The sequence below is a fragment of the Thamnophis sirtalis genome, unplaced genomic scaffold, assembly GCF_051295495.1.
Source record: "Thamnophis sirtalis isolate CommonGarterSnake01/CBP01778 unplaced genomic scaffold, rThaSir2_p1.2 scaffold_14, whole genome shotgun sequence".
NCBI lineage: Eukaryota > Metazoa > Chordata > Lepidosauria > Squamata > Natricidae > Thamnophis > Thamnophis sirtalis.
Window position 1 is genome coordinate 30,051,121 of NW_028261394.1, and position 23,099 is coordinate 30,074,219.

At 42.4% G+C, this 23,099-nt stretch overlaps 1 protein-coding gene across 3 annotated transcripts; it reads right to left on the reverse strand.

Annotated features, from left to right (window-relative positions):
• Positions 1-262: 262 nt before the first annotated feature.
• On the reverse strand, positions 263-22,833 carry DUS2 (dihydrouridine synthase 2). Of its 3 annotated transcripts, none has more exons than XM_087701777.1 (16): positions 22,739-22,833; positions 20,001-20,158; positions 18,409-18,454; positions 17,710-17,801; positions 16,551-16,594; positions 14,502-14,562; positions 11,554-11,601; positions 10,460-10,525; positions 8,388-8,458; positions 8,067-8,153; positions 6,709-6,877; positions 5,962-6,083; positions 4,955-5,101; positions 3,941-4,028; positions 2,221-2,294; positions 263-813 (listed from the first exon to the last, which is right to left on the reverse strand). In XM_087701777.1, the coding sequence occupies exons 2-16, from the start codon at positions 20,124-20,126 to the stop codon at positions 582-584; spliced, it is 1,473 nt and encodes a 490-aa protein (XP_087557903.1). In that variant the 5' UTR covers positions 20,127-20,158; positions 22,739-22,833; the 3' UTR covers positions 263-581. The 3 variants fall into 3 exon arrangements, with proteins under 3 accessions (XP_087557903.1, XP_087557902.1, XP_087557904.1); XM_087701776.1 differs by having other exon boundaries at positions 22,608-22,777; XM_087701778.1 differs by lacking the exon at positions 22,739-22,833 and having other exon boundaries at positions 19,879-20,016.
• Between the last annotated feature and the right edge of the window lie 266 nt (positions 22,834-23,099).

The window sequence follows — 23,099 nt, forward strand, 5'->3', positions numbered from 1 at the left end:
ACCAGTTCTCCGAACTATTCAAAATTTCCGCTACCGTTTCTCCAGAACTGGTCAGAACCTGCTGAATACCACCTCTGCCCCTTGCTCGAGACAAAGTCAGCAGTGTGGTATTTGCAGGCACCATGATGGGTGACTCACACTCACACACACACACCAGTACCCAGTCCTGCAGTGTGTGAAAGCAGCCACAATTAAATTTTAAACGATCTTGAAGCATCATGTAGGTTGTGAGATTTTGGCAGAAGGACACTAGAGGCTTGAGTGAAGAGAGCCGATATCTTGCAAGGTTTAATGATCTGACGGGAGGGCGACAACTGAAATAAAGAATTTGAGGAATGCCTGCTCTGTGACTCCTGGAGATGGAAAAAGGTGGGGCCCCTGGCGCAAAAGGATTAATTGCCCCAATTAAAAGTGCAAAAAAAAACACGGTATGAGATTCCCTGCCTATCTCAAGGTATATGGACCAAAATTCAAATTTAACTGTTCCATCTGATGGCCTCCAAGAAAAATAAAGGGCAGAGAATTTGGACCAAACCGGAGAGCTGCATAGTTGTAAAATGCCAGGGAGGGTAGTGGGGTGATTAGGAACTGTGGCAAAGGGATTCTTTGGGAAGAAAATGAGGTTTTTTGCAAACGGCGTCGACCACAAAGCTTTCTCTGTCTTCATTACAGTCCGAAAGTTTCCGGTCTTGCCTCTTGCGCTTGTTAAGCAAGGCGTGATTGGCATTCTCGTGGCGTTTGCCTTCGGGGAGGCCCAGAGTTCTTAAACAGGCGATAGCTGCCGCTTGCTCTGCTAGTTTCTTGGATTTTTCCCTGGAAAAAGAAGAAGATGGAAATATGGTTGCTTAGGAGTCTGAATTTTGATCTTGTAACCAAGGGAACGCTGCAAGAGTTGTAAGTGCGAGGACTGGATGGACGTCACTTCCTTCAGTGCTGTTGCAACTTCAAACAGTCGCTAAATGAACAGTTGTAAGTCAAGGACTACCTGCATACATAATGTTGAGCCAAGGTGGCGCAGTGGTTAAATGCAGCACTGCAGGCTACTGCTAGATCAGCAGGTCAGCGGTTCAAATCTCACCGGCTCAGGGTTGACTCAGCCTTCCATCCTTCCGAGGTGGGTAAAATGAGGACCCAGATTGTTGGGGGCAATATGCTGACTCTCTGTAAACCGCTTAGAGAGGCCTGAAAGGCCTATGAAGCGGTATATAAGTCTACTGCTATTGCTACTGCTATTGTTCTGACCGAGGCTTCACAAAATCACGAAGCCGACTCGTCTCGACAAAACCCTTTTTATTAAGCTCATGTGAATTCCTCTCATTCCCATCCAGCAAAGTCCCGGCAAACAGTCTTTCAAGGGTGAATTTACAACCACAGACGTTATCAGGCTTGGAGAGACACAAGGTTGTACAAGAAACTACTTTGCAAGGAGTCTATGAGAGTCACTAACAAATCTTCACACTAATTAAGCGAACTAATTGTCTCCTGCAAACTCCACTCCCCTGTCGCTCCTCTTTATTCCCTCTGGGAGGGGTCATTCACCGTCCACCTGTGCCTTTACTCCCCAGTCAGCCCTTGCTCCTTAGCTGTCCCCTTCTCCTTGCAGCTCTGCGAATGCGCACACTGGGAACAGGCTCCAGCTGTTCATCTGCCTCACTGATGTCTGAGCCTTCCCCAGAGTCCAGGACTCCTGGCCCATGTTCCTCCTCAACCTCCCCATAGTCTTGAGTCGGGCCACAACACATAAAGCTCAAACTCTATATTAGGCAGAGTATCTCCTGCGTATATGGGTAGTCCCCGACTTACAACCACAATGGAGCCCAAAATCTATGCTGTTAAGGGAGACATTTAAATGAGTTTTGCCCCCATTTTATGACCTGCTGCGGTGGTTAGAGTGCAGTACTACAGTATACTTTTGCTGACTGCCTGTAATTTAGCAGTTCAAATCTCACCAGACTCAAGGTTGACTCAGCCTTCCATCCTTCCAAGGTGGGTAAAATGAGGACGCAGATTGTTGGGGGCAAGAGGCTGACTCCGTACACCGCTTAGAGAGGGCTGTAAAAGCATTGTGAAGCGGTATATAAGTCTAAGAGCTATTGCTATTCTGTAGCATTATCATTACTCCTCTCTTCCGGGTTGTCATGAACAACTTCACTCTCTCTAGCAAATCCTCTCCTTGTAAAAAACAACAACAACAACACTATTTCCCCAAAGGCTGCTTACCATAACGTTGAGCTGTATTTTTGCCCAGCAACAGTCACAACGGAACAGAACAGTCGATCCTGCGGTCTTTCGATCTAAAGCAAGGTGAAAAACGAAAGGCGCGTTGGATTTGAAGTCAACGCAAATGATCCACCATTCAATGGGCCTTGGAATGAAATGTTGGCGAAGCTATCAAATCCCCAACAGGTGCGGCATTTCCGTTCGAGGCCGGGAGCAACCAGCCGCCGTTAAAAGCTAGGATCCGGAAGCTTAAGGCAGCTGACCCACTGCATTCAAAAGGGGCTTTGGGTTCTTTGGTTTTCCTGAACAGCTGCTCCTCCAGCGGACAGAGCTAAGGGCTGGTTGAAAAGCTGGAGAATTTCGAAGGACAATTTGTGGTTCAAGATGCTTGGGCCTAGTGTGCAAGCAGACCGGGTCAAAATCCTCCCCCCCCCCCCGACACATAAAGAGTAGATCTTGTAGAAAGTATAATATGCACACAGCGTATTAACACTAAAGTTGATTTTTATGCAGGTCATTAAAGTTTGCAAAGTGAGTTTTATTTTTTGTATTCCTTTAATCTTTACTTAAAAGATGAATGTATATTCCTCTGGGACGAATTGCAAGAAAAAAGGAATGTTAATAAATGTTTAAAAATAAAACACATACCGTATTTTTTGGGAGTATAAGAAGCACCCCCCTCCAAAAAAAGAGCGTGGAAATGTTGGTGCATCTTATATACCGAAAGAGCCATTTTTGGCTCCTGAAGCCCCGCCCCCGCATCCCATTTTGGTGAAAAAGGGGCTGGTTTTTTGCAGAAATAAGGCATTTTTGCCTTCCCCCAGTCCCCAGAAGCACTCTGCAGGCTTCAGCAGGGCTGGGGGAAGGCAAAATTGCCTCTGATTTTGTGAAAAATGGCCCATTTTTTGCAAAAACGAGAGTGTTTTAGCCTTCCCCAGCCCTGCTGAAGCCTGCAGTGGTCCTAGCGCTGGGGGGAAAAACTTTTTTTTCTTACTATCTTTTTGAAATCTTGGTGCATATTATACACGGGTGCTTCCTATAGTCCTAAAAATATGTTAATCAATATTTGCACAGACCTCCAACTTGTTATGTGAGCTAAAGTTTTAAGAGGACAAGGTCCCCTATTCCAATCAAATATTTATTGCGCTCATAGACCAGCATAAGGAGATTCCCTTTGAATGATGGGGGGACTGTGGATGGGGGCTCTACAGATTCAACAGGAAGAGATAGATGCTGTGGCAGAGGAAATATTTAGATGAAATAAACAGGATAAAAGGAGTTACAAGATGCCAGAGGAAGCATGAAAGATTCACCAAAAAGTTAATAAGAGTTGAAATTCTAAAAAGGGCGAGAGAGGATGGATAGATATAGAATATATTTTTTTAACATGGTGGTTATTTTATTAAGTGTTAACAAAAAGAAACAGAAAGTAGAAATTAGGAAAAGAGTATTATATATACTGAAATATAATAGAACATGTAATTACTATGTATACACAAATGTTAGCTGGAAAATTATGATTATGCATATTTAGATGGTAATGCCTTTATTAGAATTGTATGTAAGGTATATTGACGCAGAGAATACATTGTTCATGAAGCAATTATGGATGTTAAAAAAAATCATAAATAAAATTATATATACTGTATAAAAAAAGAAGATGATTCCCTTTGGGGAGGTATGGTTTAAAACAAACAAATTTCGTCCTATGGTATCTTACTGTTTCATAAGCCGGTTGAGGCAGCTTCTCTTTCCTGCACCATTCCAGAAGATACATTTTGGGGGTAATTTGTGGGGGATACTCTCGTCTGAATAGGAAAAAGAAAAGAAAAGGAAACACATTGTACACCAGGGGCTGCAATCATCTTTAACAGCCCAATCTGTTACACCAAATTTGTTTTTCAAATTTGGCCATTTTAAGAGAACTCCCAGCATTCTCAAGACAGCACGCTGGCTGGAGAACTCTGGGAGTTGAAGTCCACACGTTTTGAAAGTTGCCAAGTTCAGAAAACATTGTACTAGTGGATAGGAAAAGAAGTTGCTGCTAGTCCTGCTCTTTTGAGAGGTGAAGACAGTTGAAGCGAGGAGATGCGGATTTTCAGGAACGTCAGTGCTTTAGAATATGGTAGTCCTCGACGGGTTCCAGATGCCGTCGCAACCAGTATGCTGTGATGGGGTCGGGTGTCCAACATGGGCACACACGCTGTGCACGCATGGACACCCACTGCCTGCAAAGCTCCAGCTGCTCGGTGGAGTGTTGCGCAGGCGCCGTATGCTGCGCCTGCATGCGCAAATGGCCCGTTTCCTTCAAATACAGGTAAGGAACGAGGGCGGGTGGGCGGGCCCTCCAAAGCACCATTCTGGTACGGTGGCTGCTGCTTCCGACAGGCACCAGTACCAGAGCGTACCTCCTGGAACCCACCACCGTCCTCGACTTATAACTCTCTGTTTAGGGACTCTTCAAAGTTAGAACAGCACCGGAATATAAACATGAGAAAGACAAAGTAAACAGCCAAGGAATGCGTGTGAACCAGTTTAATGAGTTCTTGAAAAATTGTAGAAAATCAATTTAATTGCAAAGTGCAATTAAAATCGTGGCTTAATGTAATGCTTGAACACAAGCAACTGTGCCTTATCAAACCAATATTAAATAGCCTCTGGCTTAGCGTAACCCAGAAGCTATCTCAATGTTTAGTCTTTCAAAGAAACAGAGGATGCTAATTATCTCACTTACTTATCAAACTTAACTGCCATTTTGATGACATCTGTGTCTTCATTGTGATCATCATTATTATTTGGGCTCTTGACTTGTAGCAAAACTTTTTTCTTCTCCAGCAAATCAGATGCTTCTTGGAAGAAACTACTCATCTCGAAAACTTCACTGGTTAAAAAAAAATCAAATTAATTCTAGAAAATGTTCTCTGATTTTGAAAATGAAAATATATTTATATGTGCGCTTATCAACAAACATATACTTACACATTCACAAACATACAGGTAGTCCTTGACTAACAAACAGTTCATTCAGTGACCGTTTAAAGTTACACACTGAAACATGTGACTTATGCTCATTTTTTCACACTTATGACTATTGCAGCATCCCCATGGTCACATGTGCAAAATTCAGATGCTTTTAGGATAGTTGCAGTGTCCCAGAGTCACGTGATATGTTTTGCAATCTTCTGACTAGCAAAGTCAATGGGGAAGCCAGATTAACAACGGAGTTACTAACTTAGTAAGAGCCGAGGTGGCACAGTGCTTAGAATTCAGTACTGCAGGCTACTTCTGCTGCCTCCTGGCTGCCTGCAATTTGGCAGTTCGAATCTCATCAGGCCAAAGGTTAACTCAGCCTTCCGTCCTTCCGAGGTGGATAAAATGAGGACCCAGATTGTTGGGGGCAAATAGTCTGGCTCTGTAAACCACTTAGAGAGGGCTGTAAAGCATTGTGAAGTGGTATTTAAGTCTAAGTGCTGTTGCTACAGCTATTATCGTCTTAAAGGATTCACTTAACAACTGTGGCATGAAGTGATATGAAGATTAGAATTACTTTAATAGAACAATAGATTTTCTTCCAGCAATGGCAGTTAGCATGCTTTAAAACAAGATGTAAACAAAAGTGCCAGGTTTTTGTATTAAAAACTTTTAACGAATATTTTAACACTTTTGCATGTTTGTATTTTACCCTGTTGGCTTTATCCAGGGACACTTTAATTAAAATGAAAAACATGAAAAGGCCCTTACCAGATTTCCTGTAAAGACTGTGCAGCGTGCAACTTCTTTCCTTGTGCATTTTCTAATTGCTCCCTTAACATCTGGCACAAGCAATACTTAGTATTGGTATAATGATTATCGTATCTCACTGCCTAAAGAAAACAAGATGAGTAACAACCCTTTAACAAAGGAGAAAGACAAGTTTTAGAATAAGAAAGTTCAAATACCATATTTTTCAGACTATAGGATGCACCGGTGTATAAGACGCACCAAGATTTCGAAGAGGTAAGTAAGAAAAAAAAGTTTTTGTCCTCCCGGCCCCCAGCAGCACTCACCAGGGTTAAGCAGGGCTGGGGGAAGGCAAAAACGCTCCCGTTTTTGTAAAACATAGGCAGAAAACGGGCCTTTTTTTGCAAAAACAGAGGCATTTTTGCCTTCCCTTCCCCCAGCCTTGCTGAAGCCTGCAGAGTGCTGCTGGAGGCTGGGGGAAAGCAAAAGCACCTCCGTTTTTGCAAAAAAAGGCCTGTTTTTCACCAAAATGGGATGCCCACGCAGGGCTTTGGGAGGCCAAAAATGGCTCTTTTTGGTGTATAAGACGCACAAACATTTTCATGCTTTTGGGGGGGGGAGTTGCATCTTGTACTCTGAAAAATATGGTAGTTCAAATTTGGTCTCTGATTTTTTATAAACAATACCCAGGTACCACTGTTCACATGTGGATTTGGTACATTTGTAAAAAATTTTTAAAAAACTTTAAAAAAAGAAAAGAATACATACGTATTTGATATATTCCTGCATGACATCCTTCAGGGGCAAAGGTCCTTCTTTCCTGAAGATCGAGGGGTTCCACATGGCGGCCCTGGCCACCATCACAGAAGATGCCGCGGTTGCCTCCCGGAAGATCTGAAGGTCAGAATATGCTTTGACGAAATCATGAGATCCTCCGCTGAAATCAGACAATGACGATTAGCGTTAGCAGCAAGCGGTGCATGAACAGGATGCAAAGGGCAGGTTGGATGTTGCGTCTATGAAGAGTCTCCGTTATCCACATTGGGGGGTCACCAACCTTTCGGACCTCTAAATTCAAATTTTTAAATCCCGCGGACCACTAAGATGATCTGCCTAATGACTGGCTGGGTGGGTGTGGCTAGGCAGTCATGCAACTACTTGTCCCTCCCCTCCCAGCCACTGCTCACCTCCCCGTCCGGGCTCCTTAGGGCCCCAACAGGAAGCAGTTGCTAAGCAGCCACCATAAGAAAGAACTGGCAAAACAGCTCAGTTCAAATTGGATCTGACCAAGAAGGAGCTCAGCAGAAGCACCGCACTGAGGACTATGAGCATAAGCTTTCCAATTTCTCACTTAGCAACATAAGTGAGCAACGGTTAACAATGGTTGCAGGAACTGGGTATGTGTAGTTTAATGAAAAGAAGGACTAGGGGAGACATGATAGCAGTCTTCCAATATCTCAGGGGTTGCCACAAAGAAGAGGGAGTCAAGCTATTCTGCAAGGCACCTGAGGGTAGAACAAGAAGCAATGGGTGAAAACTAATCAAGGAGAGAAGCAACTTAGAACTGAGGAGAAATTTCCTGGCAGTGAGAACAATTAATCAGTTGAACAACTTGCCTCCAGAAGCTGTGAATGCCCCAACACTGGAAGTCTTTAAGATGATGTTGGATAGCCATTTGTCTGAAATGGTATAGGGTTTCCTGCCTAGGCAGGGGGTTGGACTAGAACACCTCCAAGGTCCCTTCCAACTCTGCTATTGTATTTTATTGTTTTTGGGGCTCCATTGTGGTCATAAGTTGAGGACTACCCCTACATGCAGTAGATACTCTGTCGAATGCAGAGTTTGAACTTTAAGAACTTTTAGTGACCATTTGAAAGTACAGCAGTATTTTCACTGCAGCGATTCACTTAACGACTGTGGCAAGAGAGCTCATAAAATGGGGCAAAACTCTCGTAACCAATGTCTCACTTAACAATGGAAAAACTGGGACTACCCAAGGATGCCTGAAGCTCTGCTTAACTGCAGAGGAAGCAACATTCATGTTCACAGTGCACTTTGTCAATCCGTGCAGCTTGCTTGCACCTAGATGGGACCCTCCTGCCTCAGAGCGAATTCGTTCCACTTACTTGGCTATGACTGGGATAGAAACTGCCTCGGAGATGGCTTGGATGACCTTGCAGTGGAGAGGGTGCTGAGGCCTCTCTTCTTTCTTCCTTCAAAAAGGAAAAGATCCAGGGATTAGCAAGAAGGCTGAGTCAACCTGGAGCTGGTAGAGAATCGAACTCCTGGCAGTGGGCAGAGTTAGCCTGCAATACTGCATTTTAACCACTGCGCCACCGTTTTTTGTTTTGCAGTAGAGCCTGTTCTACCAATTGCAGTTCAAAGAGTTTTATGGTGTGGGACTCATGACAATTTTTTTTTCCTTTTCAGACAGAGAATTACTTTACCTTCCATGAACAGCAATTGCAGTAACTCCAGCCTGCTCTATCCTCTTCACCAACCTTAGCGTTTCTTCTTCCTGAAAATGGTGTGAGGCAGTAGTGAAATTCAATTTTTTTTACTACCAGTTCTGTGGGCATGGCTTGGTGGGCACGGCAGAAGGATTCCCTCCCCACTCCAGGGGAAGGATACTGTAAAATTCCCATTCCCACCCCACTTTGCGCCAGCTAGAGGTGGTGTTTGCTGGTTCTCTGAAATACTCAAAATTTCCGCTATCGTTTCTCCAGAACCTGCTGAATTTCACGCCTAGGGTATGTGTATTGGGGGGGGGGGGCACTCAACCTTCACCCAAGGTTTGCTATTTAACTTTTCTGAAGCTAAATGTGGATGAGGTTCCACATAATAAGTACCGTATTTTGGGGGGTATAAGACACACCTTTTTCCCTCAAAAAAGAGGGTGAAAATCTGGGTGCGTCTTATACACTGAATACAGCATTTTTGGCCTCCTGAAACCCCGCCCCCTTTGGCAAAAATGGCCATGCATAGCCTTTAGGAGGTTTCCAGAGGGCTCCTGGGGACTAGGGAGGACAAAAATGAGCGAAAAATGGCCCCTGAGGAGCACTCTATTAGCCTCCTAAAGACTATGCATGCCCTTTTTTTGACAAAAAGGGCGCATTTTTGCAAAAAAACGGTGCATTTTTTGCTCATTTTTGAGGGCCCCACTCCCCCAGGAGCACTTTACAAGCCTCCTAAAGGCTATGCATGCCCTTTTTTTGGACAAAAACCCGTACAGAATACACCTGTATTCAGTGTATCACAAAAAATGAGGCATGCAGAGGGTTTGGGAGGTCTGCACAGTGCAAAACCTTTTTTTAAAAAAATTGCCTCCTCAAAATCTTGCTGCGTCTTATACTCCGTAAAATACGGTATGTACCTTTGGAGGGGCGGGTGGGGGGAGCAAAAAGCTGCATTGGATTTGGGATGGTGGCGCATGTTGTAATGAGTTGGACTTACCCAAATCATTACAACATGCACCAGGTTCTTTGCAGGCACTTTGCAGGCGCATTAAGCCTCAAATGATTTCCAAGTACAAGTCCTTAGTGAGATTTATTGGGATGGGATTACAAGAATTATAGCAAACCAATTTCCAGTTTTGGAATCGTATGTCCCTGTGTGTGTTATGAAGAAAATCAGAAAGCCCTAACCATCCTCTTCTGATCTGGTGAGGAAGCAGGTAACAGCATCTAGCTGCTGTTTATTTAATAGCTGTCACGGTGTAAGCAATTGGAGCAATCAAGTAGTAATTTTATTATTTGTTACCTATCTCACAAGAATCTCATCAGATTGTTTGCCTTCCCCTGGAAAAGGCTCAATAAGGCTTCATAGATTTGGGGGGCAGCCATGGTTATGAGGTTTACGGCTGTGCAACCATTCCAAGATAGGTCCTTGCTTGACTCCTCCCTCCAGCCTAAGTGTCAAATTTCCCAACATCAGCTTCCTGAATCTTTATCAGGGTGGAAACCCACCCACCCAAATGTGGGTGGTGAGTTTGAATCCAGTGTGCCTTTGAAACCTGTGCCTTTCCCCCAGCAAATTGGGTTGAACAAATTGTGTTGGTACAGAATGATGTCTTTGCTCTTCCAAAGCATGCAATTCAATGCACAGAGTTCACAAAGGCTAATCTCAGGATCTCCTGAACTCCGATAAAGGATCCTGCACCAGTTGGGGCCACATCTGATCTCGGCTCTTATCCGAGTTTTAAAAGAGCCATCCTAGGCATGTCTACTCAGAAATATTTGGTCAATTCTCAATGGAATGGGTCTTATTTGCAGCTAAGGGAATATAAGCAGCAGCGAATATTGTTTTTGGTGTCTCAAAGGCCACGTCGTCTAGATGTTGGGGCTATTTCTCATGCCAATAGTTGAAAGATCCAGAGTCAAAATTAGGTGTGGTTACTGTTATTTCCCTTATTGGTTCACATTTTCACTCAATGCAAAAACTGTATTTTTGCATCAAAACACTGGATCAGTTTTTTTTTTCTTAGACATGCTATATCTGAAATATCGTAATATATTCTTACCGATGACAAAATTCGGATTTTGCAAGTGACTGGCTTAGAAACTCCATTGACGAGCGTAGTCAGAATCTAAAGAACAGGAAATAAGAGGAGTCTTTTAAGAACCAGAGATGCAGAATGACTGCTTGGAAAACTTAGGTGAATCCTGCAAAAGATTATTTCCTCGTTAGGAAATGTCATCCTCTCCACACGTTCTCAACCAAATACCATATTCTTCGGACTATAAGATGCACCGGAGTATAAGACGCACCAAGATTTTGAAGAGGTAAATTTTTTTAAAAAGTTTTTGCACTCTGGAGACCTCCCAAACCCTCTGCATGCCTCATTTTTTGTGATACACTGAATACAGCATATATATATTTTTTTGCCTCCTGAAACCCTGTTCCCTTCATAAAAATGGACACACAGAGGGTTTGGGAGGCCTGCAAAGTGCTCCTGGGGGCTGGGGGGGGGGGGCGGGAACAAGCAAAAATGGAATGTGGAGGCTACAATCTTCAGCCATGAGAGCCAAGGACACTTCTATAGGTGTCTGCCAAGATGTGGACTGTTATCAAAACAAAAGGCTGATTCCCAATTGGGCCATGGATGGGAGGAGGGGATGAAACTCATCTTTAACTATGCAAGGCTGCACGAGAAAATTTAGATTTGGTTTTGCTTTCTTCAAGTGCCAAAGGGATGGACTCAATAAAGTTTTGCTTTTAAAGTTCCTGAGTATGCCTGCTTTTATTGGGTCCATTAGTTGGAGGTTGATAGTGGCGAATTGGCCATGGCGAGTTGTCCTGGGTCGTGTTGGGCACAGCAAGTTGGCTGTAGCAAGTTGGCTGTGGTGAATTGTTCTAGACTGAGTTGTCATAAACCCAGGGGGAAGGTAGGAGAGAGAAGGGAAATGAAGAAAGGAGAAAAAAAGAGAAAGGGATAACAAAAAGCTAGCGAAAAAAAGTTAGTTGTGACACCTGTACACTTTTGACATGACTCCAGTCAACATTCTCATGCTCTGCTACCTTTTGCAGCCCCTTTCAGTCCCCCCAACCTCCGCCTGCTTTTATTTTTATAAACAACCACAGCAAACAATAAAACGTGGCACTCTGCATACTCACAGATTCTATTCTGTCCGGATCAGACAAGAGTGCTGCTCCCATTCCTCCCTGGGGAAAACATACACACAAAAAAGACCTTTGTTTGTCATCTCATCAGCCCAAATTATCTCAAGGGGGTTCTACGGGTAGTCCTCGACTTACAACTATTTGTTAGGATTCAGTACAAAGTGTGAACTGCTTCTTCACAGGAGTAAAATACAAACCACCCGAAGTTGTGCTGCTTTAAAAAATTATTGATACATTTTACATTAGTCTATTAACTTTATTTTCTTTGTCTGGTGGAAAGTTTAGAATCACACAGGAAGCCCTCCCACTGCTTTCCTACACCAATCAGGCTACCAGATCATGCATTAATTTGAAAATACAAGGAAATGAATGGGAAGTAGTACTAGAGAGGGTCTGTAGAGATTCTCAGTCATCCAGGTTGTCCCAAAGGTGCTTTTTTCAGGAGGCAACTAAACTTTGTTGTTTTTTTTCCCTTTTGAAGACGTTTTGCTTCTCATCCAAGAAGGTTCTTGGATGAGAAGCGAAAGGTCTTCAAGGAAAAACCATATGGTTTAAGAGATGGTTCGTAACTTCTCAATAACTCTGAAGTGAATCAGGAAATCAACAGAACAGCAGACACATTTTTCTGGAGTAAGCTAGAAATTCACATCTTTAGTAAGCAAAAAGGGAAGCTTGGTTTGAATGCAACTGGCCAAAACAAGGAAGTGGCCTGCACTGTTAAATCAGCCAAATGTAACAGGATGGCTTCACCCAATCTTGGTCTAATGTTAGGTTCAATCAAGAAATACTGACGTCACTTCCTTAATATGACACAATTGAAACACAAGAAACTCTGATTGGGATTCTGGCTTCCTGAGAGAAAAACAAGCAAGCAAACTTATTCATAGGTCATACTTAGAACAACTAGACACAAGGACAGTTTTTTTTCCGAATGCCATCACTCTGCTTAACAACTAATTCTCACAACATTGTCAAATAATTTACTAAGACTATATTACTATTATTCTTCTCTTCCTTCCTAGTATCTATCTCTTCCAACTTATTACTATAACCATGTTGCTTGTATCTTTCAATTATATTGTTTTTATTGTTTCCTAATAGGTTTTGATAGCTTATTAATAACCTATGAGTATCATTAAGTGTTGTATCTTTTTATTCTTGATGAATGTATTTTATTCTCCTTGTGTACACTGAGAGCTTAAGCACCAAAGACAAATTCCTTGTGTGTCCAATCACACTTGACCAATAAAGAATTCTATTCTATTCTATTCTATTTCATTCAATAGTAGTAACTGTGAGAGGGATCTTGGAGTCCTAGTGGACAACCATTTAAATATGAGCCAGCAGTGTGCAGCAGCTGCCAAATAAACCAACACAGTTCTAGGCTACATAAACAGAGTGATAGAATCAAGTTCACGTGAAGTGTTACTACCACTTTATAATGCCTTGGTAAAGCCACACTTGGAATACTGCATTCAGTTTTGGTCGCCACGATGTAGAAAAATGTGGAGACTCAAGAAAGAGTGCAGAGAAGAGCAACAAAGATGATTAGGAGACTAGAGACTAAAACATATGAAGAACGGTTGCAGGAACTGGGTATGTCTAGTTTAATGAAAAGAAGGACTAAGGGAGACATGATAGCAGTCTTCCAATATTTCAGGGGCTGCCTCAAAGAAGAGGGAGTCAAACTATTCTCCAAGGAACCTGAGGGCAGAACAAGAAGCAATGGGTGGAAACTAATCAAGGAGAGAAGCAACTTAGAACTGAGGAGAAATTTCCTGACAGTTACAACAATTAATCAGTGGAACAGCTTGCCTCCAGAAGTTGTAAATGCCCCAACACTGAAATCTTGAAGATGATGTTGGATAGCCATTTGTCTGGAACGGTATAGGGTTTCCTGCCTAGGAAGGGGGTTGGACTAGAAGACCTCCCAACTCTGCTATTGTATTGTATTATTCCATTCCATTTCATTCCACTCTCCATTCTATTGTGACCTCAAGACTGGACTACTGTAACGCGCTCTACATGGGGCTGCCCTTGAACAGTATTCGGAGACTTCAGCTTGTCCAGAATGCAGCCACGCGAGTGATAGTGGGTGCACCTATCCTCCGCAAGCTGTACTGGCTGTCTATTGGGCTCCGGACACGCTTCAAGGTGCTAGTCGTTACTTTTAAAGCCCTACATGGTATCGGACCTGGGTACTTGAGAGAGCGCCTCCTGCCAATTACCTCCCTACGACCGATTAGATCCCACAGATTAGGCCTCCTCCGAATTCCATCCGCCAGCCAGTGCCGACTGGCAAATCCCCGGAGGAGGGCCTTCTCTGTGGCTGCTCCGGCCCTCTGGAACGATCTCCCCGTGGAGATCCGGACCCTCATCACCCTCCAGGCTTTCCGCAAAGCCATGAAGACCTGGTTGTTCCGGCAGGCCTGGGGCTGATGAATTTCCAGCCCCATTTGAAATGTTGTGATTGCTGTTGTTTTTACTCTGTCTGTCTTTGTCCTATTTGTATCCCCTTCCCCCCTTTGGTTGTTAGCCGCCCAGAGTCCCTCGGGAGTAGGGCGGCATACAAATTAAATAAACATTCCAAATATTCCAAACATATTCTTTAAAAACAAACAAACAACAAATTATTTTCCTGTTCTTGGACACACAGTTTCTGTTAATATACTTAGCTACTATGTCACAACACGCAATTCTTTCAGTTAAGCACAAATGTATTTGCAGCCTGCAAATTTGTTTGTCTCTGTGTGTGTGTGTTTGTGTGTGTGTGTCTTTGTGTCCTTTCAAAGGCTTGAAAGAAAAAAGTATTTCATACTTTTAGAGTCTTTGATTAAATGAATAAGAAAATTGACGTAATTCAAATGATGATCCAAGTTATGCAGACGTTCATAAAATTGGAGGCAACTATAAATATGATTCAAAAAGAAAAAAACCCATACCTTTGTGGAATACTCTTTGGGGCATCCCATGTTGACATCGATGCCAGCAACATCATCCTCTCTGAAACGACAAGGGCAAAAAAACAGTCACAAACACATAAGGAGATTCTAACATTTAGAAACACACGCTATTAAGCAATTCATTTTCAGAGCGACTTATAAGTGGCCGAAACAATGAGATGAAAAGCAATTGTTTATTCTATCATCATTTATTCTTGAACATTAGCTGTATTTTTTATTTTGCATTGTCTTAATTTTACATGGTTGCTTATCTCAAGTTCATTGCCAGAAGGATCAAAATTTCTCTTTCTCCAAACCAGATATGGCTCATGTAGTAATAGCAATTTCCGAATCAGTTTCCAAATACTGATTTTTATAAGAATCATAACAAGTCATACATAAATTGCATCTTCACCATAGAGAATGCAACTCCATTTTAAATTACCTTACTGTGTTTTATTGAAGAGTGACAAGCATTTTCTAAACTGTTCTGCTCCCTAATTAACTCATTAAAGTAATATAAGAAAGTAATACTTTGCATAAGTAAATAACAGCTTTAAGCTATCACCAGTCCTAAAGGTAAAGGTTCCCCTCACACATATGTGCTAGTTGTTCTCGACTCTAGAGGGTGGTGCCCATCTCCGTTTCAAAGCCGAAGAGCCAGCGCTGTCCGAAGACGTCTCTGTGGTCATGTGGCCAGCATAACTAAATGCCGAAGGTGCATGGAACGCTGTTACCTTCCCACAAAAGGTGGTTCCTATTTTTCTACTTACATTTTTACATGCTTTCGAACTGCTACGTTGGCAGAAGCTGGGACAAGTAACGGCAGCTCACTCCGTTATGTGATGCTAGGGATTCGAACCGCCAAACTGCCGACCTTTCTGATCGACAAGCTCAGCGTCTCAGCCACCGCATCCCTACATCACCAATTCTAGTCACCCATAATTTCCTTAGTGAAAGAATACATTTGCGGGTGTTATTAGTTAGATCAATTCTATCTTTTCATCCAACAGGAACCCAAGGCCGACAATGTAAGTGTTTTCCCTTCTCACTTTAGCCACCCAACAATTTTGTGAGGTTTGTTACGCTAAACAGCATAATGGACCCAAACACACCCCATGGCTGAGGGGAATTCTCTAGCTCTAATCCAATCCTCTACACCAGGGTTGTCTAATCTTGGCAACTTTAAGACTTGGGTCTGGCTGAGGAATTATGGGAGTTGAAGTCCACAAGTCTTAAATTCGCCAGGGCTGGACATCCCTGCTCTAAACATTATGCCAAACTAAAACTGTAAAGTTTTACTCCTGAGATATACAAAATGTAAAAGAAATAAAACATTATACAAATGGAAATGTGGAGTGAATTGGCAACCCGGACAGACTTAACTGGTAAAGCTAAATGCCAAGTAAAATTAAGTCTATACTAGATCCCACTTTTTCTTTTCATCTTTGTTATCATTTTTGTGGTTTTAGAGCAGGGGTGCCAAACTCGATTTCGTTGAGGGCTGCATCAGGGTTGTGTTGGGGGGCCAGGCTGGGCATGGCCAGCTTGACATCTCTCATGCCAGAGGTGCCTGTTGTGGCCCGAGTGCTTTGTGAGCAAAAATGGGCTCAGAGCTCCATTTTCGGCTGTGACAGCCTCCTGCAGCCCTCTCACGCAGATCCATTTTCATTGGCAAAGGGCTGCAGGAGGCTGTTGCGGCTAAAAACACTGTCTGGGAGGGCTGCGCATGGACCTCCGAAGCTCCAGTTTCGCTGGCAGAGGCACCATGGGCCGGTCCTTCACTGTTTGCAGGGCAGCCCCACGGGCCAGATGTAAGCATCCCACAGGCTGGATCTGGGTCCCAGTAGCCTTGAGTTTGACACCCCTGTTTTAGAAGGAGCTGATGTCGTTTTGTTAGCATTGTTATAATTGGTTTTAACCCCCCTGGGGATGTTTTCACTTTTGCTTATATAGCAGATAAGCTAATGAGAAATGTTTGAACATAACATCAAAGAAGTACAATACATAAGTAGCATGCATGTAAATATATTCTGACAAGATACATACACAAGTTTGGCTACCGCCAAGGCTCTCTCAGCATCAGCTGTGCCCTGAACAACAGTAAGGGGGGGGGGGGGAAACATACAGGATTACTTTTCTAGAAAGATTATTCTAGCTCATTCTTCAGTTCAAGAGCTCCCCAAAGTAATCACATATACATTAAAAAAATAGGTAGTCCTCATTTAAAAACCCTAAATAGGGACCAACAGCTCTGTTGTTAAGCAACGCAGCTGTTAAATGGAAAATCATGCGACCTCAACTGCACTTTATGGCTGGAAAGTGACAAGACTGCTGTCAGGTGCAAAGATTCAGGACCATATGCGAAGTGGCAGTAAAGAAGATTTATTGTTCAAGGTCATGCATAAGGCATTTCAGTCAAATAAAATTCAATACTAAATCGGCACCAGGTAAGGATTAATGGAATTCAGGAGGGATTGGACTTAAGACCATTTGTGGGAACATGATGATTCTAGACTGATGACACACTTCACTCCGCTCTCCAGCTCTGCCTGTTCTTTTCAAACCACTACTTAAGTACACACCTTCGGCTTTTGTTTACCAACTTCCCTGCCCCTTGAAAGGCTCACATGCCTGCTTCCTGTCTTGTGTACATAGAAAGCAATGCAATTATGCCACAGTATAACATGCCTGTGGTTTGGAACCACAGGGATGTTACACAGATAGCTTACTCTCTTGAAAACTCTTTCTCTCATTCTCTCTACTCCGTGAGAGGTGGGGGAAAGATCAGGGAAACAAGATATTATCTACGGGAAATAGCTTTCTTGCTTGCTTTCTTTTCTTTCTTCCTTCTCTCTTTCTTTCTTTCTTTATTTCTTTCTTTCTCTCTCTCTCTCTCTCTCTCTCTCTCTCTCTCTTGGAAAACTGTGCAAATTATTTGATTAGATAGGATTCACTTTTTCCAAATGAAAGAGCCTAAACAAATTTTTGAAACAAATCAGCAAGCTTCCTTCTCTCGCAATGTCTCGTCTTTTTCTTCTTCTTTCTTTCCTTCCTTCCTTCCTTCCTTCCTTCCTTCCTTCCTTCCTTCCTTCCTTCCTTCCTTCCTTCCTTTCCCCACATGATCAACCCGATTTTACGACATTTTTATAGTGGTTGTTTTACTTTACCAATTGATTTTGCTTTTGTAAATCAATCAGATTCATACCATTTGAAAGACAACATGGTCTTTTTCTCTTTCACACGTCCTGAATACCACTCTCTCATTGGGGGCAACAAAGTCCACAGTGCCAAGGATTTCTATGAGACACAGAAGAGAAAAAAAACTGCATTAAGGACTTAATTAATAGATTGTTAAATAATTATTAACACACCCATATTGCCATTCGAGATTTCACTTCTTAGATCATCACTACTGATTACAGGCAGACATTAAAACATGATATCCATGCTGAAAGTTCAGTTTGCAATTTTATTGAATTTGCTGGATAGGGCACTTTTACAGAAACTCTGAATACTTCCAAAGCAAGGATCCTTTACACATGTGTCAAAAAAAATACATATAATAACCTATAAATAAAGTTAAACATGCCAGCAATTTATAAGATGAGCCATAAGGAAAAACAATAGGTCAGTATTATATAAATGTTTAGCTTCATTTACAGCTGGAATAATTATCAATACCATCATTTGATGAAAGGTTTATGGGCTACATATGCAAATATGCACCAACCAATTATTATCATTTTTACTACTGTTAATTTCAGTTCCCCCAAAGCCACTTTAATTTCTTTAACAAGCACTTTATCTAAAGAAAAGAAACAACATTAATCACTGTCTTGAGCTACCAGTTAGGAAAAACAGAAGTTTTTTTTATTTTTCACTCAAATATCAAATCAATACTTGCCATTTACAACTCTTTTGCACTGAAGCATCTTTATGTCAATCAGCTCCTTAAAGAACAAGGCAAAGGTTACCAAAGAATTTCACCTCAACAGAAAACAAACAAACATATATTCAATTTACTCTTATAATTTCTTCCTTTTAAACATGTATTCTAAAGATTAAATTCATATATATATGCTAACTATGTTACATCATTGTAAATCTATTCAATAGTAACATATCTTTATGGTATCATCTATCTTATTTTAAAGAGTAAATTGAATATATGATTTACAATGATAATCAATGTACTAACGTATATTGGGCTGATAACTACTGATTCTATATGCAATTGAAAGCAGTGATGCACAAATGTTTGTGACCAAACGACATGCTTAATAGATATGTAACTGATATTTTTTAATGTATGTTTTTGTTTGTTTTAAAATTAAAAAAAAACTTTTTTTTAAAAAAAGAAAACAAACAAACAAACAAAAACAATTTTAAAAAAGCAACCCCCTTTTTCCTTTAGTATAGAGAAAAGGGAGAAAGGCAGCCAGGCTGTTTTCTTAAGAACAATAAGTGGCTTGTCACTTCTGAGGTATTTCAAGACTAGTTTTCAGCTCCCTAGTGGGTTCTCTTCCCAGTTAGAAATTGCTCAATTTGCTGAGACAGAATTAATTATATAAATACTGAAGAGACTTTTACAATCAGAGTCCCAAACACTACAAATATGGTGCCTAGCAATCTACTTGTGAACTCAGTTCAGAGTATTTCCCTCTATGAATTGCTACATGATGATTAGTATACATCAGTGATGGGGAAGCTTTTCGGCACTGAAAAGTGGTGAAAAGGGAGCGTGCACTTCACGTGCTCGTTGGGGCCGCAACCCAGAAGAGGAGCAGCCCAGGGGGCATGCACACCCCGGAAAATGAACTTCGGGTTTCCAGCGTGCGCATGCACGCCAACCAACTCTTCCAGTTATTGTCGTGCATGTGCGCACGATCAGCTGGCCAGCATGCATGCTCACGCTGGAAAACAGAAGGCCAGGTCTTCCAGTTTCCGGCACTGCTGCACACATGAAGGACAGCTGGTTGTTGCGTCCACATGCGTGCCAGAAACCCAGAAGAGGAACGGGCAATGGCGCATGGCCCAGGTGACATGGCTTTGCATGCCACTTCGGGGACGTGTGCCATAGTCACCATCACAGGTATACATTATGTGTACTGCACAGGTCAGAAAGAGGGCTGGGAAACTATAAACAGACCCCTCACATCCTGATTATAAACTGTCAAAACAGGTAGACACAACTACAGGTTTTCCCCCTCTGCTGAACACCCATTTATCAGAGTAGTGTCTTATATCTAAGTATATATGTACCCATGTAGTATGGGTGTATTACTCTTATCCTTCTCATCTTTTCTACTACTTTCCTCTATTGATATCCTATGATTATATTATTTTATTGTTTGAATGTACACTGAAAACTTACACATCGGAGACAATTTCCTTTTTTGTCCAATCACACTTGGCCAATCAAGCCGTCTGTTCTATTCCAATCCTATTCTCTCCTGAGAACAATCTCAAAGAGATGAAGACAGCCGTGTCCCCTACCTCACAATATACAATGTCAGCACCATAATCCAAAGCCAGGAGTCTCATTGGCAGGGTCCCAACCCTCACCATTGGAGCCAGTATTGTTTTATTCGCAAAACTGAGGGCTCTGCGGTTCAATGGCATGATGTCTTTGGAATCAGCTGAAAGAAAGGAAACTGGGGGGGGGGAGGGGAAGAGAAACAGGTTCAAAAATTAAAGAGTCCCACTGAATTGAAGTAGCATTAAAACTTTCCAATTAAATTAGCCTTTGCATAAATAAAGACAACCATCTATTGCACTTATAACAATCATCACAGACACAGCACCCAACCCTAGCTTAATTCATTTGTTGCTTTATAGCAGTGATGGTTAACCTTTTTGGGGCCGAGTGCCCAAAGCGCACGTGTACGCAACCCCAAAATGCAATGCGAATGTCCCCTAGCCCATGTGCCTCTCCCTCCATGCATACATTTGCACATCCAAGGAGGCCAGCTGGCTGGGCGGGAGGCACACATGCATGCACAGTGGAGCTGGACTGGGGCGATTGCTGGCATGCCCACAGAGGGCTCTGCTTGCCACCTGTGGCACGCATCACAGCTACTGTATTTTTCGGCGTATAAGACACACCTTCTCCCCCCCAAAAGAGGGTGAAAATTTGGGTGATTCTTATACACTGAATGTAGCCCTACCCACCCACCGTTCCCACCCTTTGGCCTCTGCCTCCCAGCAATTTACCTCCTTGCAGCAAACAGGAAAATGGGGCTTGCGGAGGCTGCAATAGGCTATAGCAATCCATACAGCCTGAAACAGCTGATGATCAGGAGGCCCATGCTGAAACTGAAAGTGAAACAGGCTGTTTGATGCATGGAGGTGAATTGCTGGGAGGCAGAGGCAAAAAAATTTTCCTTGGGCTAATCAGACTGTTTGCTGCAAGGAGGAAAGTGAATAACTATAAATGCCTATAGAATGTTCAAATTATTAGACTTGTTTTTTAAAGACTGCTTTATTATTGTTCTAGACAGCTTAAGAAAATGAAGAAGCTTTTTAAAATAAATGCTTGATCTGAAGAGGCCCAGTGCTATTTTATCTTCTTTTAAATAGCAGAGAATAACTATACTTCCAGAAAGCACATCAATTTTAACAGCATCTGTACAAGTATAGTCTGAAATGTAACACCACAAACAGTATATATTGTCTGTGGTGTTTGTTGCTAGGAGGCAAATTGCTGGGAGGCCGAAGCAGATCCCCCCACCCCCATTTTTCCCCTCTCCAAAAGCCAGGGGCCTCTTATACTTCGGAGCGTTTTATACTCTGAAAAATACAGTATATAGAAAAGAATGTACTCTAACCAAGTTAAGATTTGATTCTGATAAAATAGCTGAATTCATACAAGTAGTTGATTTACAATCATTCGTTTAACGACTGTTCAAACTTACAATGACACTGAAAAAAGTCACTTATAACGGCTTTTCACACAACTGCGCAGCATCCCCATGGTCATGTCATCAAAACTCAGACACTTGGCAAATAGTGTATCTTTATGACAGTTGGAGGGTCATGTGATTCCCTTTTGCAACAAGTCAACTGTGTTACTGACGACTACAGTGATTCACTTAACAACTATGGCAAGAAAGGTCGTAAAGTGGGGCAAAGCTCAACTGTCTTGTTTAGCAACAGAAATTTAGGGTTCAATTGCAGTCATAAATTGAGGATTACCCCCATGTAGATACCGAGTTGCAAATTTCAATCTGATTCATGTTTTGGTGTTACATACAAATCTACTACCCTAGATAGTACTTCTGGATTCTGCCAGGTCAATCCGGGCACGGAGATATAAGATAACCATTGTTGTTGTTCTTTTTAAAAGACCTCCCAATGAAATGCAATGAAATTTATAAAACGTGTTTCAAATTTTTTTATTGCCTAGATCGCTTCATCTGTCTTGATCACGTACCTTATTTTCTGATAGATGAAGGGGGGCATCATATCCCCCTTTTCTCAATATCCAAACTCATTTAAGAATAAGAGAATAAGAGAACTGGAAGGGGCCTTGGAGGTCTTCTAATCTAACCCCCTGCTCAGACCCTATGCTATTCACTGAATATGTATGTGTTTGTGTGTGTGTATGTGTGTTACAGCATAACTCTGGAATGCCTTGAGCAATTTGAACCAAGTACTCTCTGGAAAAAAATATTGTGGGGGTAAGACACACCTAACACCCCTTGGTGTGTGTGTTTTGTTAAGATACAGCCTGTTGTGCCTTAAAACGGCTTCTACCGTACAGCCTTAAAATGGCTTCTACTGTACAGCGAAGTGGAGTTGTGATGGTAACGGCATCACAGTACTCCACAAGGGGGCTCCCTCTGATAAAGGGAAAAAATCCAACATTAGAAATTGCAGTGACATTCATGGAAAGAGGATTGGGATAAATAAATACCACGGGATATCAGCTAGTTTACTATATTTTCATCCCACCTTTTTATATGTAACTCAAAATAACGAGCCTATTATTTAACCCTCCCACTTCTTGTTTTTCTCTACTAGAAATTAGAATAGAATAAAGCTGGATGGGACCTTGGAGATCATCTAGCCCAGCCCCTTGCTCAAGCAGGAAAACCTACATACCATCTCAGAAAACTACCCTGGGCCGGAAGCGTTGCAGGGGTTCTACTGGGCTCAGCTGTCCCGGGGGAGCTCGAGTCCTTCCCTCCGGCATGGGACGGGTGGGCCCGGAAGCGGCTCCCACCTCAACTCACCAGAAGCCGGTTCCCATCGCTCGGGCCAGAACTGCCGCTCCCGCGCATGCGCCAGGCGACGAAATACGACGTCAGGGCCTTGGGCTCTCCCCCCCCGCCAGATTCGAAACAGAGATAGAAAAGTGTAGAGATGCCCACGTGTAAACAAACGCCAAAGTTGGGGGGTTTTCCCCACTCGAATTAGCATAGTACACGTATGCTTACCTAAACGTTCAGTGGATCTCATATCAATAAAATCATGCCTCCGGCCTTGGCTCGCTGTTCTAACGGTCATAGGGAATGTCCCATGTTTTAAACATTTCAATTTTTTAGGGTTACCAACCGAATTGATATAATCCGATTGGCTGGAAAAGACTTTTTT

Bases quoted from the DNA above. Each gene is read 5' to 3' on its own strand.
- DUS2 (XM_087701777.1), bottom strand. From the start codon at position 20,126: ATGCCATTGAACCGCAGAGCCCTCAGTTTTGCGAATAAAACAATACTG. The intron at 16,595-17,709 runs GTATGAATCTGA...ACTGTTGTTCAG, and splicing joins ACCATGTTGTCTTTCAAATG to GGCACAGCTGATGCTGAGAG. The intron at 8,459-10,459 runs GTAAGAATATAT...CACCATTTTCAG, and splicing joins AAATCCGAATTTTGTCATCG to GAAGAAGAAACGCTAAGGTT.